At 40.1% G+C, this 15,726-nt stretch overlaps 1 protein-coding gene across 1 annotated transcript in view; it reads left to right on the top strand.

The window, feature by feature from the left end:
- Positions 1-15,726, top strand: part of SLC2A12 (solute carrier family 2 member 12) — a 61,843-nt gene that overhangs the window by 37,886 nt on the left and 8,231 nt on the right. The window contains exons 3-4 of the mRNA XM_019029774.4: positions 7,705-7,827; positions 12,492-12,624. Coding sequence (XP_018885319.3) covers positions 7,705-7,827; positions 12,492-12,624 — 256 coding nt within the window. The remainder of the gene's footprint in view (positions 1-7,704; positions 7,828-12,491; positions 12,625-15,726) is intronic.

Genomic DNA, 15,726 nt, shown 5'->3' with positions numbered 1-15,726 from the left:
TTTCCATGACTCAGTGTTAAGGATTTTTCAGGATAATTTGCAACATTTAAAACTATAATACTTTCCTAATTAAAGTATCAATAATGAAAAATGTACAACATCAAGTATGATCTCCAAAGCCATGACATTCAAGTTATAGTACAAACTAGAAAAGACTAATTTCTTGCAGCTCCTTCCTTTTTGGCTTGGCATTTTGAACTTTTAGTTCAGTGGTCAGCAAATTGGGGTATGCATGCTCCGGGGTAGGGGTTCCCAACTCCTGGACCATGGACTGGACCAGTACAGGTCTGTGGCCTGTTAGGAACCCGGCTGCACAGCAGGAGGTGAGCTATGGGAGAGCAAGTGAAGCTGAGCTCTACCTCCTGTCTAATCAGCTGCAGCATTAGGGTCTCATAGGTGGGCAAACCCTAGTGTGAACTGCCCATGCGAGGGATGTAGGTTGCATGCTCCTTATGAGAATCTAATGATAAACGTCATGTACTTGAATCATCCCGAAACCATACCCCCTGCCCCCCGTCTGTGGAAAAATTGTCTTCCACGAAACCAGTCCCTGGTGCCAAAACGGTTGGGGACCACTGCTCTAGGGAGTTTACTTTCTGAAGCGCACTCCTTCCATGATAATTCAAAGCAAATCAATTTCCAGAGATTCAGGTTCAAAAAAATCTGTTTCTTGATATTTCTCCTTCCCCATCTCCCCAGTTATAACTGTTCTCCCACTTAAAAGAAAGCACACTTGTTACTACCAGAAATATTATTTTGATACATGTTCAAAATTGTAAAAACCTAAGAATTCTAATCAAAAACACAACTGGAAATATTGGTGTAGCTGTTCAAAAATGAGTCTAAAGCCTAGATAATCATCATTTTATAAGTCAAGCTATTTCCAATCATTTGCTTTCAACAAAAAATAAAGGATCATCTAATCAAGTTATCAGCACTATATTATTACAAATAACTTCTGTTACTTAAAGAATTAAGTGACATTGCTATTACAAAATTTTTTCAACTCCCTGTATTTTAATTAATCTTGAGAACAATAATTTTTATCCATTTAAAAAGTAGAAATGTATCATGTTATTCTAGAAATAAGTGACATTCAACCACAGATACAAAATAAAGAAAAAAACTCCCCATCCATCTCATTGAGAGGTATTTCCAATATATTTTCATTTTTCCTGTTTAACAATCATTTCTAAAATATGTAAGATATTTCTGTAATTTTGATCCATTTATAGTAATTATTATGCTAATAGCTTAATTCAGACAGATTCTTAGAAGCTCTTAGAGTAAATAAAAAAATTTCAATTTAAAGTCATATTTTAAAACATTATTATTATTATTAATATTATTGTTTGAAACAGAATTTCACTCTTGTCACCCAGGCTGGAGTGCAATGATGCAACCTCCACCTCCACCTCCACCTCCCGGGTTCAAGCAATTCTTGTGCCTCAGTCTCCCAAGTAGCTAGGATTACAGGCATGAGCCACCATGCCCGGCCTAAGGTCATAGTTTTTTTGAGAGATGTATGATGGGATGATCAATAAAAGACTTTCCAGCTTAAAAATGCAGTACAGTAGAGTAAAATACTAAGTTCAAGTGAAAAAGAAACAATGTAAACTTTCTATTAAATACCTTGTTCCTATGCTATTTACTTATTTACTTTCTAAGAGACAGGGTCTTGCTCTGTTGCCTAGGCTGGAGTGTAATGGTGTGATTGATCATAGCTCACTGCATCCTCAAACTTCTGGGTTCAAGCCATCGTCCTGCCTATGCCTCCTGAGTAGCTAGGACTACAGGCATGCACCACCATTCCTGGCTATATTTTTTAAAATTTTTTGTAGAGACAGAGTCTAGTTATGTTGCCCAGGCTTTTCCCAAGCTGCTGGCCTCAAGGGATCCTCCTTCCTCAGCCTCCCAAAGCAATGGAATTGTAGGAGTGGGCCACTGCGCTGGCCTGTTCCTAAATTTCTTAAATGGATGACAATGGCTATCACATAGGTATGGTATTTGAGTTCCACAGGAAACATTTAAAAGAGTAATATAACTATCTTACTTTAAATGTTAGAATTTAAATACAATATAAATTGCATCCTTTGCTATTATTTAAATTTATGGTGAAAAGATGTTAGCTGTTGGCTTATAAATTAAAGAAAATAGTTATTAAAAGTCCAGGCCACACAAGCAAGAGAGTTTGAAGACCACTGCCATAGTTCTCTCTTATCCCCAATTGGTGCCTGCTCACAAAAGAGTCCCATTTTTAACTCTAGCATTCATTATTGAGGCTTATTCCGTTTAGTCCAATTTCCCTTAGTATATTTTTTTGAAAAATCATTTCAGTTGGTTTTGACTAGAAATCTTTAGGACAGAAAGATTAGAGAACATTGAGCCTTTATTTAATTGCCTTTTTTAGTTTGTAATTTAAGTAATCCAAGATAATATTCTTGAAAAAGTATTTCTTTTACAAAAGGCCATGAGTGGATATGACTCAGGGAGACTGAGAATACAAAAAAGAACAAGAAATTAAAGCAACCACATCACTGCCAATGTTGGGGATGCTATCCTATATTTGGGTTTATTTGTTTATTATTTATTTATTTTGGGGGAGACAGCCTAGCTCTGTCTCCCAGGCTGGAGTGCCGTGGTGTGATCTTGGCTCACTGCAACTTCCACCTCCTGGGCTCAAGCGATTCTCCTGCCTTAGCTTCCCAAGTAGCTGGGACTGCAGGTTTGTCTACCACACTTGTCTAATTTTTGGTATTTTTAGTAGAAATGAGGTTTCACAATGCTGGCCAGGCTGGTCTCAAACTCCTGAGCTTAGGTGATCTGCCCACCTCGGGCTCCCAAAGTGCTGGAATTACAGGAATGAGCCACTGCCCCTGTCCTATTTTTATTTTATTTATTTATTTTTTTGAGACAGGGTCTCACTCTGACACTTGGGCTGTAGTGCAGTGGCGTGATCATGGCTCACTGCAGCCTCGATCTCCTGTTAATAACTTAATTCAGAAAAACTCTTGGAAGCTCTTAGAGTAAATAAAAAGAAATTTCAATTTAAGATCATATTTTTAATTTGATTTTAAAATTCAAAGATCACTCACTGCAGCCTCAATCTTCCTGCCTCAGCCTCCTGGGTAGCTGAGACTACAGGCACACATCACCACACCTGGCTAATTTTTGTATTTTTTTATAGAGACGGGGTTTCACCACATTGCCCAGGCTGGTCTCAAACTCCTGGGCTCAAGCGATCCACCTGCCTCGACCTCCCAAAGTGCTAGGATTACAGGAGTGAACCATCACACCTGGTCGTATACTTATTTTTAAATAACCCAATTTTTCCACTTAGGCAACTTATGAGGCCAGAATTTAAACATCTGGTTGGAAGGGATGGGCACAGTCCCTCTCAAATTCACATTTGAATTACTTCTTTGCAGTCAGAGAGGTAGGTGTGCCACTTACAAAGGCAATAAAATCCAAGGATTTTTCACTCCTACAAAGTATAGGGCATGGCTCCTTTGCAAATCAAGTTGTTGAAAACTCTGCAGTCTGAGTGTAGAGCTTCCTCCAAATTGTTAGGAGTTCTCTGGCAAGACTTTCAAGACCTCTGTGAGCCTTTCAAACCCTGGGCTAGCATGCCAGGTGGTTTAGGAAGGACTCAAGCCAAACAGAAAGTGTGCCTGGAGAGCTGTAGAATTTAAATCTGAAGGCATAGAAGGTTAAATGACAGTTTCTGTGGGAAAAACTGGGGCAGGAACCTGAAATAGGTAGGAGGGGGAAACACACAAGTGTCAGGGCTGCCATTTCCATGGAATACCCCTATGAATCCAAGTCCATGTCCTCAACCGGAGACAGAGAGACTTCAACGAACTTGCCCTTCATGATCTTTTTATGACACTCTGTGTAGCCATAAGCACGCTGTCTGTGGATTTCATCTGGATCAGGCAAGTTCTGATAGGCAGCCTTGATGATTTAATACCATGTGAAATATGAGTTTCATATCTGTAAACCACCACCACACCTCCGCCCCCCACAAGTCCAAAACTTCCTCCATTATTGCAACATAGACAAGACCTTCAAGATTTGTGCAGACCCTGACATTTATAAGAGTACTAACTGCTGAGGCGGTCCTCAAACGATGGGATTGAAAGTGGAGTAATAGGAGTCAAGGAGAATAATTTTAGTGCCTGCTGAACTCCAGTGGCTGCGCTCACTGTAGAAGAGTTCACTGTGTCTCTGTTACGAGTGCTCTGTGGATTCCTGATGCGCAAATAGGACAATGTGCATCCCCTTTTGGCCTGTCATCGGGGTAGGGAATAAAGAAGATTCCCAGAGAGAGCCACTACTTCTTTTTTGCTGTGGTAGTGAAAGGGAGCCCTCCCCTGTGGCAATAATTTAATTTTCCTTGGGGAGAAATTGGGCCATCTCATTGGGAAAAGGAATTAGTGATTTTAAGAAAACTCCCACCTGTTATTATAAACATAAACACATCAAATCCCCATGTAACGATTCATACCTCTAATGAATGAATAAGAGTTTCAGTCCTTACTTATGAACTGAAACTGAGTTTCTCCACTGCTTCTGCTTTAGGTATTGAAAGCATCTTTCCAGAGAACATCAAGGTTGGTGAGATTCCGGCACTGTCTTGCTTCTAGGTCAGCCATGGAAAGACTCTGACCCTTTCATTGAGTCTATCTTGCTGCACATGATACTTTCAGATTTGTATTTCCCTCTCTCTGGAGCTGAAAACCTGTGATTTTACAATCTGGAATCATTGTTTGAATAATATTCTCTCTTTATTGGGGTGAGGGAAAAGGTCTCACTCTGTTGCTCAGGCTAGAGTGCAGTGGTATGATCATAGCTCAGGGCAGCCTTGATCTCCTGGGCTCATGTGATCCTCCTGCCTCAGCCTCCCAAGTAGTTGGGACTACGGGCATGTGCCACCACACCTGGCTTATTTTATTTTATTTTCTTTATTATTTTAAGTAGAGACAAGGTTTCGCTATGTTGCGCAGGCTGGTCTGTAACTACTGAGCTCAAGCAATCCTCTCACCTCAGCCTCCCAAAGTGCTGGGATTACAGCTTCAATATTCTTATTTTTAACTTGACAGGCTCCACATTGGGAGGTTGAGCCATCCTTGTCAAATTGTCAAAACATTTGTCAATTTTTGTGGCATCCAGTTTGTCAATATTAGATAAACCAAGCCATCAATTCTTTAATTCCTTCATTCAATCAAAAAAGAAGTAGACTCTTTCAGCAACAATACAGTTATTTTTGGAAGCATCAGGTGTAGGGCTTGCTTGACAAGTTTCCTTTCGAACAGAGACTGAGGGAAGCCTCTTTTTCAATATTCAACTCACTGCTCGCTGACTGGTGAAACTACTGGAGGACTTGGCTTAGCTGCTATATTGAATGAATATCTAGGACAGGCTTGCAATGTGGATCTCGAGTTTTTCTAGACAAGCCTCTGGCAGTTCAGACTGAGCACATACAACTGGTGTTTTGTGCAACTGTCCCATCTTCTTGTTGGCGAGGTCCACTTTCTATCACAACAGGATCAACTCATTTTCATTTGAGGCCAAGGTGGTTCTGATGAGCCCAGCAATGATTCTCCCCAAACCTCACTAAATAATCAAGGCCACCATGATGAAAGATGGGGAGGAGAAGAAGGAGATTTGAAAGGTGATGAGGTGAAGATGGAAGCTGGAACAAGAAACTCTGAGCTATCTCCTCTACTAAAAGAAAATGAGAGTGCCCTTTACCCCACTTCCTCCTCATGGCTATTAAAGCAAATGGTTGCAGGGACCCTCAGCTTCACCTGGCCAGCATCGAATACCCATGCCAGGAAAGGGTATAGGGAGGTTGGTCCGTGGCATATATTATTCAGCTTCAGAATCGGATTTATATAATTTTATCTTGCATTTGTCCAAGGACAGGTCTTCATTACAAAGGCTTCACCAGAATTATGCAGATATCAGTCTACTCAAAGCTGGATCTTCAGTCTTGCAAAGCTCAAGACGGGGTTACCTGAGCACTAAACTGGTCTCATTAAAAGTAAAGCGATTCCACCAACGATATAATCTGCAAGAATCTAGTGAAGGTCTTTTAGCATGGAGAGGGGCAGGGGAAGACAGGTGAGGTGAGAGTGTGGCAGACATGCGGTTTCCTAGTTTTGAATTCCCCATTAATAAGAACAACAATAATAATTACACTACTTTTTATTATAATTATCTTCCATGCATGAAAGGTAACCCTGTATAGATTCACTTGGAGAATATAAGAAAAAAATAGATTTTTTCCAGTCTTCTGCAATCCAATTTAGTTTTTTCTTCTTTTAAAGCAGCAAATTTACACCCAGCAGATGCTTTTTCTACAGGGCATAATCTTGTCAGGAGAGGCAAATTTTAAGTTAGAGGCATGGCTGACTGCTGGATTCTGGCATAGGCAGCCCAGGTGGTTGCTGGCCAGAGCGGCCTCTTCCTGGCTTCTACTTTCTTCTTCCCATCCCCTCTTCTGGGATAAAATTATGTAATTGGTTGATAAATCAGAGCTGGTCTTCTGAAACACAGTGAATCAGCCAACAGTGAGCCTGAGCTGGGGCAGGGCCAAAGGCCTTCTTTCCACTGAATCAAAGATGCTTACTCTTGACATGTATTTATTAATTAATAAATATTTATTGAGTCACTATCAAGAAAGCACAATGATAAAAAAGCATGAATTCCAGAGACTACTAGGGATAATGCCACGTTTGTCACTTATGTGCTCTGTGACCTTGGCAAGTTAACTCTTCTAAGCCTCAGTTTCCTCTTTGATAAAAGAGGTACCGTAATAGTTCCCACCTTGTAGGGGTTTGTGAGGATCAAATGAGATGAGGTTGTAAAAATGTTTGTAAAAGCCCACAGTAAGAACTCCTGGCTGTTTTTTATTAGGCAAACTGGGTTTGATAGGCTGTGAGCAGAAGACAAGTTAATTTGCTCCTTTATTGCCCCATCTGATCCCATCAGGCAAGCCCCATAATGTTCCCTGTCACTCTCAGATAATAAAAAGTCCTCTGATGAGTTTTGGTGCCAATAAGACTCTCCTTCTAGAAATTCAAATGTTTAGTCTGGTTCAATAATCAAATCTTGGAGCTCTATTTAATTTAGAACTTCTCTCCATCCAGCTTGCTTCAGGCCAGGATGCCCAAGTCGGAGAAGGGAGAGTAGCTGGCTTCCTCATGCCCACCTGGCTCCATTTCCTACCCACTCATTAGCTGTGATTTCTGACTCCTCCAAGGTCAGGGGGAGAGAGTTGAGGAAACAGCTCAGTCCTACAGCAGGTACACCTGGGCTCTGGCACTGAGGCTTCTGTGCTTGGCAGATGTCCAGAGCTGGCTCTCTTGTTGCTGCCAGGCAGGTGGCCCCCACCTCTGCCCCTGCGGTTTGCATTTCTTGGGACTGTGTCAGATACCAGCACCTCATGCCCCTCACCCTGTGCGTGGGGACCATGGCCCAGCTCTCCTAATGTTTCTGTGAATCCTTTCTTCCTTGGCTGGAGGTGAGGAGGCAGCACGTCCCTTTACTGTCCTGTTCTGCTGAGGTAGGAAATGGCCCTGCTTCCCAACCACAAATCCCGGCAGGACGAGGGCAGGGAGAGATCAGGGTGCTGGCACTCAGATTCAATGGGTTTTTGCTAAATGTGCTGTCCGCCACCCACTCTTCCCTCTCTTCTAGTGCCCTGGCTGGTGCTCAGCGAGATCTTTCCTGGTGGGATCAGAGGACGAGCCATGGCTTTAACTTCTAGCATGAACTGGGGCATCAATCTCCTCATCTCGCTGACATTTTTGACTGTAACCGGTAAGAAGTCTTTGTTTTCCTCTAATGTCTTTGGTCCTCGTAAGACAAATGTTAGGGAATCACACCCACCTAAAGACCATTTTTTCGTGGAAATTTTCAAACACACTTAGAAGGAGAACGGCCATGACCCTGAAGTACCCATGACCCAATTTACAGTTTTGAATCTAAATCTATTTATAACCCCACCTGCTCTTCCCCTACCCAATTATTTTGAGTCACATCCCATATGCAATGTTGTTTTTTCTGAAAAATTTCAGCATAGACCTTTAAAAGACATTCAAAAATATATAACTACAATGTCATTATCACACTTAAAAATATAATCATCCCTTAGTATCAAACACCTAGTCTATGTTCACGTTCTAATTGTCTTATAATTGTTTTTTATACATGATTTGAATCATGACCCAAATACATAACTTACGAGTCACTGAAATATGTCATAATTTGTAGGTTTTGTCTCCATCTCCTCCATCTCCTCACCCCCACTATACCTTATATTTTTAAAGAAATTAAAAATCTATTAAAAAACAAATGATTTATTTCATAGAATTTTCCAGTCTGAATTTTGTTGATTGTAGTCATGTCACGTGCCCCTCTCTGTTTCTCTGGTTTTTTTTGGTTTTTTTTGGTTTTTTTTTCCGACAGTCTCTCTCTGTTGCCCAGGCTGGAGTGCAGTGGCATGAGGCATGATCTCGGCTCACTGTAACCTCCGGCCCCTGGGTTCAAATGATTCTCTTGCCTCAGCCTCTGGAGCAGCTGGGATTACAGGCACACAGCATCACACCCAGCTAATTTTTGTATTTTTAGTAGAGACAGGGATTTCACCATGTTGGCCAGACTGGTCTTAAACTCCTGACCCCAAGTGATCCACCCACCTCAGCTTCCCAAAGTGCTGGGATTACAGGCATGAGCCACCACGCCTAGCCCTCCTCTCTGTCTTTTATGTTTCTTGTAAATTGCTATTAGATTTAGATAGAGGCTTGAGGAGAAAGAGAAACCAATCCACAATAACAAAAGTCATGTTTAGGTGTCAGGCAGAATTGCTTGTAATAATAACAAACTTTTATTTTCAAAAGGGATCTCATCAAATTTAAGGATAGAGAGCAGCAGAAGGGAGATTCCTTTTTTTTTTTTTAAGACAGAGTCTCACTCTCTTGCCCAGGCTGGAGTGCAGTGGTGTGATCTCGGCTCACCACAACCTCCACCTCCCAGGTTCAAGTGATTCTCTTGCCTCAGCCTCCCAAGTAGCTGGGACTACAGGTGCGCACCACCAAGCCTGGCTAATTTTTTTGTATTTTTAGTAGAGATGGGGTTTCACTTTGTTGACTCAGGCTGGTCTCGAACTCCTGACCTCGTGATCCACCTGCCTCAGCCTCCCGAAGTGCTGGGATTACAGGCGTAAGCCACTGTGCCTGGCAGGGAGATTCTATAATAAGGTCAGGCTCATTGTTACTTCCACTGAAGCCTGAAATTCAACTGCATTGTATAGAAAATTTGAGGATTCCTATGTCGGAAATAAGGCAAGGCATAAAAAAATGTTACAAGCAAAGCAAAAAATGGCTGTTTGTGTGTTCCATTCAGCAGCCCTATCTAAAGGAACCACAAATTAGATTTATATATTATAATAAAATAACCCAATATTAGGGATCAAATCAGAAACAGAAGCATTCGCCTTGTTTTCCTAGCTCCAACTTGTAAATATGAACAAAGTAAGAAGGGAAACCCTTTGGGGATTACAAAGAATGATAGAGCTAAAATAAATAAATAAAGCCTAAATTTATTTAAAAAAAAGATAGAGGCTTGAGGAGATTTACATGTCATTTGTTGGTGAACTCTGTGGCAGCTGCTGCCGTGTGAACTGCCAACAGGAGGCACATGAGGTCTGGTTGTCTCGCTGTTTGTCATGTTGGCCTCCTTTGATGATCATTTCCCAGACCTACTCATTATATCATTCCTTCTCCATTTTTATCTGAAATACCTCTCTAAAGAGAAATTTCTTCTCATTAGCTATTCGGCTATCCTGAAGTGTGGATCATATAAGAAAGGTAAAATACGTGCTTGAAACTTTCTCTTTATTTTCTAGTTTTCAAAATAATGTGGCAGTTCCCCAGTATCCACGAAAACTGACCAATGAGTCGGTTTCTCTTTATTTCATATATAGATGAGGAACATGCAGCATGACTACAATCAAGAAAATCCAGACCGTGGGAAATTCTATGAAACAAATAACCTAATTTCTTCATTTCATATATATTGTCTTTATAGATACAATTTTCAAAAATGGATGTTTGCTGAAAAACGTGCATATATATAAACACATATATACACATATACACACACATACATACATATATATTTAGTATATCCACTTTTGGAAATTAACCTTTGGGGTTACTATTTAAGCATGGTTTGGGTTTTTATATAAAATTTTCAAATGTTCCTATCCTACCTTTTGAGAAATAGCTCAAGATTAAAGGAAACAAAGAAACTGGTCCTACTCAGATCACACACATAAACTCATGCCCTCCACCTTCACATGTGCACACACGTACTCAACACACACACACCCTCCATCTGCTATTTGATGTGGAGAAAGAGAAATATAAAAGAAAAAATGGAATTGATGAGGGATGGAAAAGATGACACACATCTCTGGGAGGGCTATAGCTAATACACTGGAGGAGCTAGTGAAGCTTTAGAAGTTCTGTATGGGCTTTTAGAACAAATGTTAGGAAAACAGATCCACTTAAAAACAAAAAGCCTAGAATGATCTAAAACCTTTAGATGACATTTAATTGGAATGCTTGACATTTCCTACTTATTTTCAAAAATAAATTTTCCAAGTGTGGGATAGAGGGATCTAAAAGATGTGAGGTTCTACTTGGCAGCAAGCCCTTAAATACCAACATTTTTTATGCAATTTCAGCTGTATCAATACAAGCAGACTGTTCCAGATAGACAAATGTACTCTGCAGTGATCATGACACAATTGTAGTATTGCATTCAGCTCTGAGTAAAATATCTCGAGAGGGCCATTTAAAAATTGCAGCGTGTTCACTGAAGGAGGGCAACCCGAATGGCGAGGGCAGTAACCTATGCTGTGGGAAGAATGGTTGAAGAGTTCAGGATGTTTGACTTGGACAAGGGGATTCTCAGAGAAGGGCTGAGGTGCATTCAAATATTTGAATGGCTGTCATGGAGAAGGGGTGGGGAGAGCTGATTCAATGTGTGTCCTTCCACAGGACAAAGCACAGCCTCTGAAAGGCAGATTTAGGATCTAAGCAAGGAATAACTTTTTAGCAGATGCAACTATTTCACAGGGCAGTAAGAGGCTTCGTGAAATGGTGAGCTCCCTGTTACTCAAAGTGCTCAAACAAAACTGGGGACAATTTGATGAGACAGCCTTTAGGGTTTTGACAATTTCTATATTCTGGTTTTAAGCTCCAGAGAAGGAAGGAGACCCAATTCTACAAGGACTTTATTAAGCAATCAGTTGGGCAATACCCTGTGCCAGCTAGAAAAGCAGAGAGAGACAGGAGTTTAATTAAAATTGCCAAAAGAACTGCAGTGCGGTTCCTCCTTCCTGCTTCCCCCAACCTCAGCACAACTCACTGACAAGTAGTTACTATGCTTCGATTCTTTCATGCTGCATTTACAAACACTGCCTCAGTACACAAGTGCTCAGTCAGTTTTCCTGCCTGACCAACTGTGGTTTGTGGCTGCAGCTGTTAAAGGCTATCTGTAAAATCTTGTTGTTCGTAGTTGACTACTCCTTGCCACACTAGACATTCTGCTGCTGTGTCAGGGGCTGCCACAATGGAAATGGCAGACTCAAGTCCATTGTGGGGGCCACTGCTCACCACTGAATGTGCCTTGACTTGGTCCGTGACTACAAAGGGACTGTATCTGTGGCTGGAAGTGGTCAGAGGAAAAACTAGGTTTGCAGATGAGAGTCATCAGAATCTTGAGGATCCTGCTTCTTGTGATGCATCTTGGCAAGTTGGTGGCTTTTACTGGATCCATGATCACTTTTTTCTCTGAACCCAGGAAGAAACATTACAAATACACTGCAAGCTATTAAAAATGATGAAATATTGCCAGCATGAAATGATTTATTCACATCAGAGCAAAGAAGGGTGAGCTCATTCCAAGAAAAATCCATCTGTACAAATGTCATTAAAAATGTCCACCATTGGGAATGATAGCAAGAGGGGGAAAAATTGTCCACCAAACAGAAACTAAACTGCTACCATGGCGATTCCCAAGAGAGGAACTGTGGAGGGGGAGAAGAGAGATTTTACCTTCTACATCATATGTTTCCATGTTATTTGAGGTTCCTTTTTTGCATGTGCTTTTTTATATTAATAAAGACACATTGCCATTTTGAAACAGAAAGACATGCCCACCAAGAAGATGACATTGGGTGTAAATTGTGATAGTTACAAGACTGCTATTTACTTCAACAGAGAAAACTAAGGTAGTCTGTAAAAGTAACACTTTCAGAGCTGGCTACATTTTAAATTTGTGATTTCTATTTTCCTGGATACTGCTGGCATGTTTGAAAATACATGTGGTGTTATGTATGCCCTAAGTGGCTGTTCACAAATGGGATCAAAGCTACACAAAACACATTTCTAATCAATTTCTTTTGTCCTTTGTAGATCTTATTGGCCTGCCATGGGTGTGCTTTATATATATGATCATGAGTCTAGCATCCCTGCTTTTTGTTGTTATGTTTATACCTGAGACAAAGGGATGCTCTTTGGAACAAATATCAATGGAGCTAGCAAAAGTGTAAGTATTACATGCATTGGTTTCTGAACAATACTCTTTGGTCAAAAGTGCAGCTTTTATATACAGCAAAGGAATAATATCTGAAATTATTAGATATTATTAGATTAGGACATTCCCTTTAGTGTAAGACTATGTCTCAGTGCATAATTCCAATTTCCCTGCTTTGTCTTTAATTTGGGTGATTCAGCTAAGGAAGAATAACCATTTCTTCCCAATGAATGAAGCTTTTTTTTTTTTCAAACTACAAAGTGAATGTATTTGATTGGCAAGTGCGAATTTTCACTTATCAATGAAATATTGTACTGAATTTGAATAAAATCTTTACAATTGGAATGTTTTTTAACATGTTAGCCTTTTATAAGTATCATCAAACTGTAATGCTATTATACATTACTGTGACCAACCAATATGTAGGTACAAGGTTACAAGTTTTTTCCTTTTATACGAAACAAAAACAAAAATACATCATTGTAATTAAAAAGCATTAAACCATATTTTCCTTTTTTGTAATGTAATAATTTTTACTAGAACAAAGTTTAATATTTTCACTGTCTGCATTTCTTTTCTGAAAAAGAAACTGTTATTATTGTTGTTTTACTTGATTTTTTCCTGAAACTAATTTTGTTGTACAGAGGATGTGAATCTTCTGTGCTACTGATTAAAACTATCTCATTTAAAAAACAGTTTATTTCCATAGGTTTTTGGGGAACAGGTGATATTTGGTTACAGAGTAAGTTCTTTAGTGGCGATCGTGAGATTTTGGTGCACCCATCACCGGAGCAGTATACATTGAACTCAATTTGTAGTCTTTTATCCCTCACCACCCCGCAATGCTTCCCCCACCCAGTCCCCAACCAACGGGAGAACATTTTAAAGCTCTACTCAATAACCATCTCAGAACTTCTTCCGCCTCTCTAGCTCCCCCCAGCAGGTTTTCTTTGTTTGGGGTTTGGGGCGGGTCCTGGAAATGTAGATATACCATGTTCACACTGGGCTAGGAACTTGGGTCTCAGCCTTTCCATCTCTATCAGACTTATAGCTCCTTCTCTGTGCCCTAAACACTTGCTAAGGCTAAGATTAGTAGAAGAACTCTCAGGCTTAACCATCTACCGTTGTTCTAAATATTGCACATTTAAGGTAATTTTAAGAAAGATAAGTTTCTTGTATGAATAGGCTTTTAGAAAACTGGTTAAAAAAATTTCACAAGGAGAGACTGTTTAAACAATTTAACTTAGAAGTGAAACATTTAATTTAGAAGTGGGTGGCAGAAAATTCCCTTTCCTTTTTTAGTAGCTCTAATTGCCAAAACCATGTCCTGGGGGAAGAGGTGAGACATAGGGGCTAAGAATGAAGCAGAACTTGTTACTCTTCCTAGGATTACATCATTGCATTTAGAAATGCAGGGATACTTATTCTTGGGTTTTAATATAATGGGAGGAAACTACATTTTCACAATTTGTGATTTTCTTTTAAAAATACTTTGAAAACAGTAGAGAGAAATGTATGATTACAGATATTGTGGGCATAGCGATTCTTCAGCTTTTACTTGAAGGAAGAATAAACCTGATAGGTGAAGTGTTAGTAGGTATATGTGTGCATGTGTATTTATATTGAACTAACCATTAATCCTGGCTTATTGGGGGTATAGTAAGTAGGATTGTGGAAAATTTTCACTTTGTGCTTTATACACTTTTAGATGGTCTAAATTTTAAAATATTTTACTTTAGAAAAAGCAGAAAAAAATTCTCCCAGTTTAAGCTTACGGTAAATATCAAATTATAAGGCTAATTTTTTTTGATACAGATGAGGCCCTGTTTTCAAAAAAATAAAATGGAAATGATTCATTTACAATGGGAAATAAAATTGTGAGGAAGGCTGGCTATATCCTTGGACTAACTAACGCATTGCCTGGCTCTATCCAAGTGGAGGTTAAAATGATTGGATTTCTCGGTGAGCATTAGACTCTGAATAAGGCTATTAATTACAAACACGATTTAAATAATCAATGGCCTCAGACTTTGATAAGCCAATGTATCCACCTGTAAACTGGCAACATTCCTCATGGATTCAGGTTTTTCCATAACTGAGATGCCAGGACACCGATGACTTCCAAATCTATTGGTATTCCTCCATTTCTCATCCTTCCTTATGCCTGTTTCACATCAATTATCCATTGCTGCATAACAAAGCATCCCAAATGTTGCAGCTGAAAACAACTATTTCCCATGATTCTTTGGTTTGGCTGGGTGGTGCCTCTGCTTGTTTTGCCTGGGCTCACTCACATGTCTCCCTGGGCAGGAGGGCCCACAATCACATGGGACTTGATCACATAGGTGGCAGTAGGTGCTGGCTGTCAATGGGGAGCTTCAGTCCTCCCCAGTGGCTTCTCATCCTTGAGGAGGCAAAGTGGCTTCCTCACATGTCAAACTCAGGGCAACTTTCCAAGGTAGTGAAGGCAGAAAGAAGCTGCAAGTCTCTCTGAGGTTTACATCAGGAAGACACACATCACTTTGACCACTTTCTATTGTCAGCACACGTCCTGAGGCCAGCCTAGATACAACAGGTGAAGAAAGAGACCTAACCTCTTGATGAGATGAAGGGCAAAGAATTTCTGACCACATTTAATCTATCACACCTACTCTTTCTTGAAGTTCTTTTAGCTCATGTGAAACAATCTTCTTTCCTGGATGGCCTCCTAGCTCACGGCTCTAATCTCCTGATTTCTCCTTCTGTTCCTACATTTTAGCTAACTTTGAAGATTCAGCTCTACATCCTTATGCTTTCAGACCCAACTCAAGTACTCATCCTCGAAGCCCTGAGTAGCTCTAGCCCTGGAGAGTAATCCTTTGTCCTAGATTTTCAATATCTTCTAGCCCTCTTTACTTCTATACTGCGTTGGCTAGAACTCTTGTGGTTTCATCTTGTTAATTAATAAAGTTTTAGTTTCCAGGAATGCTCTGTCCATTATCTTTCTTACGTAACTCCTACAATGCCTACCTAGCTTAATACTGATTTCTGGTAGATGATTAAAAAGTATCCACTGTTCAATTTTATAACTTGTTTTGTTGGCTTCATGGTAAATCCACTTTGTGTATATGCACC

Source organism: Gorilla gorilla, chromosome 5, assembly GCF_029281585.2.
Source record: "Gorilla gorilla gorilla isolate KB3781 chromosome 5, NHGRI_mGorGor1-v2.1_pri, whole genome shotgun sequence".
In the NCBI taxonomy this organism is placed as follows: Eukaryota; Metazoa; Chordata; class Mammalia; order Primates; family Hominidae; genus Gorilla; species Gorilla gorilla.
This window is presented reverse-complemented; position numbering and strand designations above follow the sequence as displayed.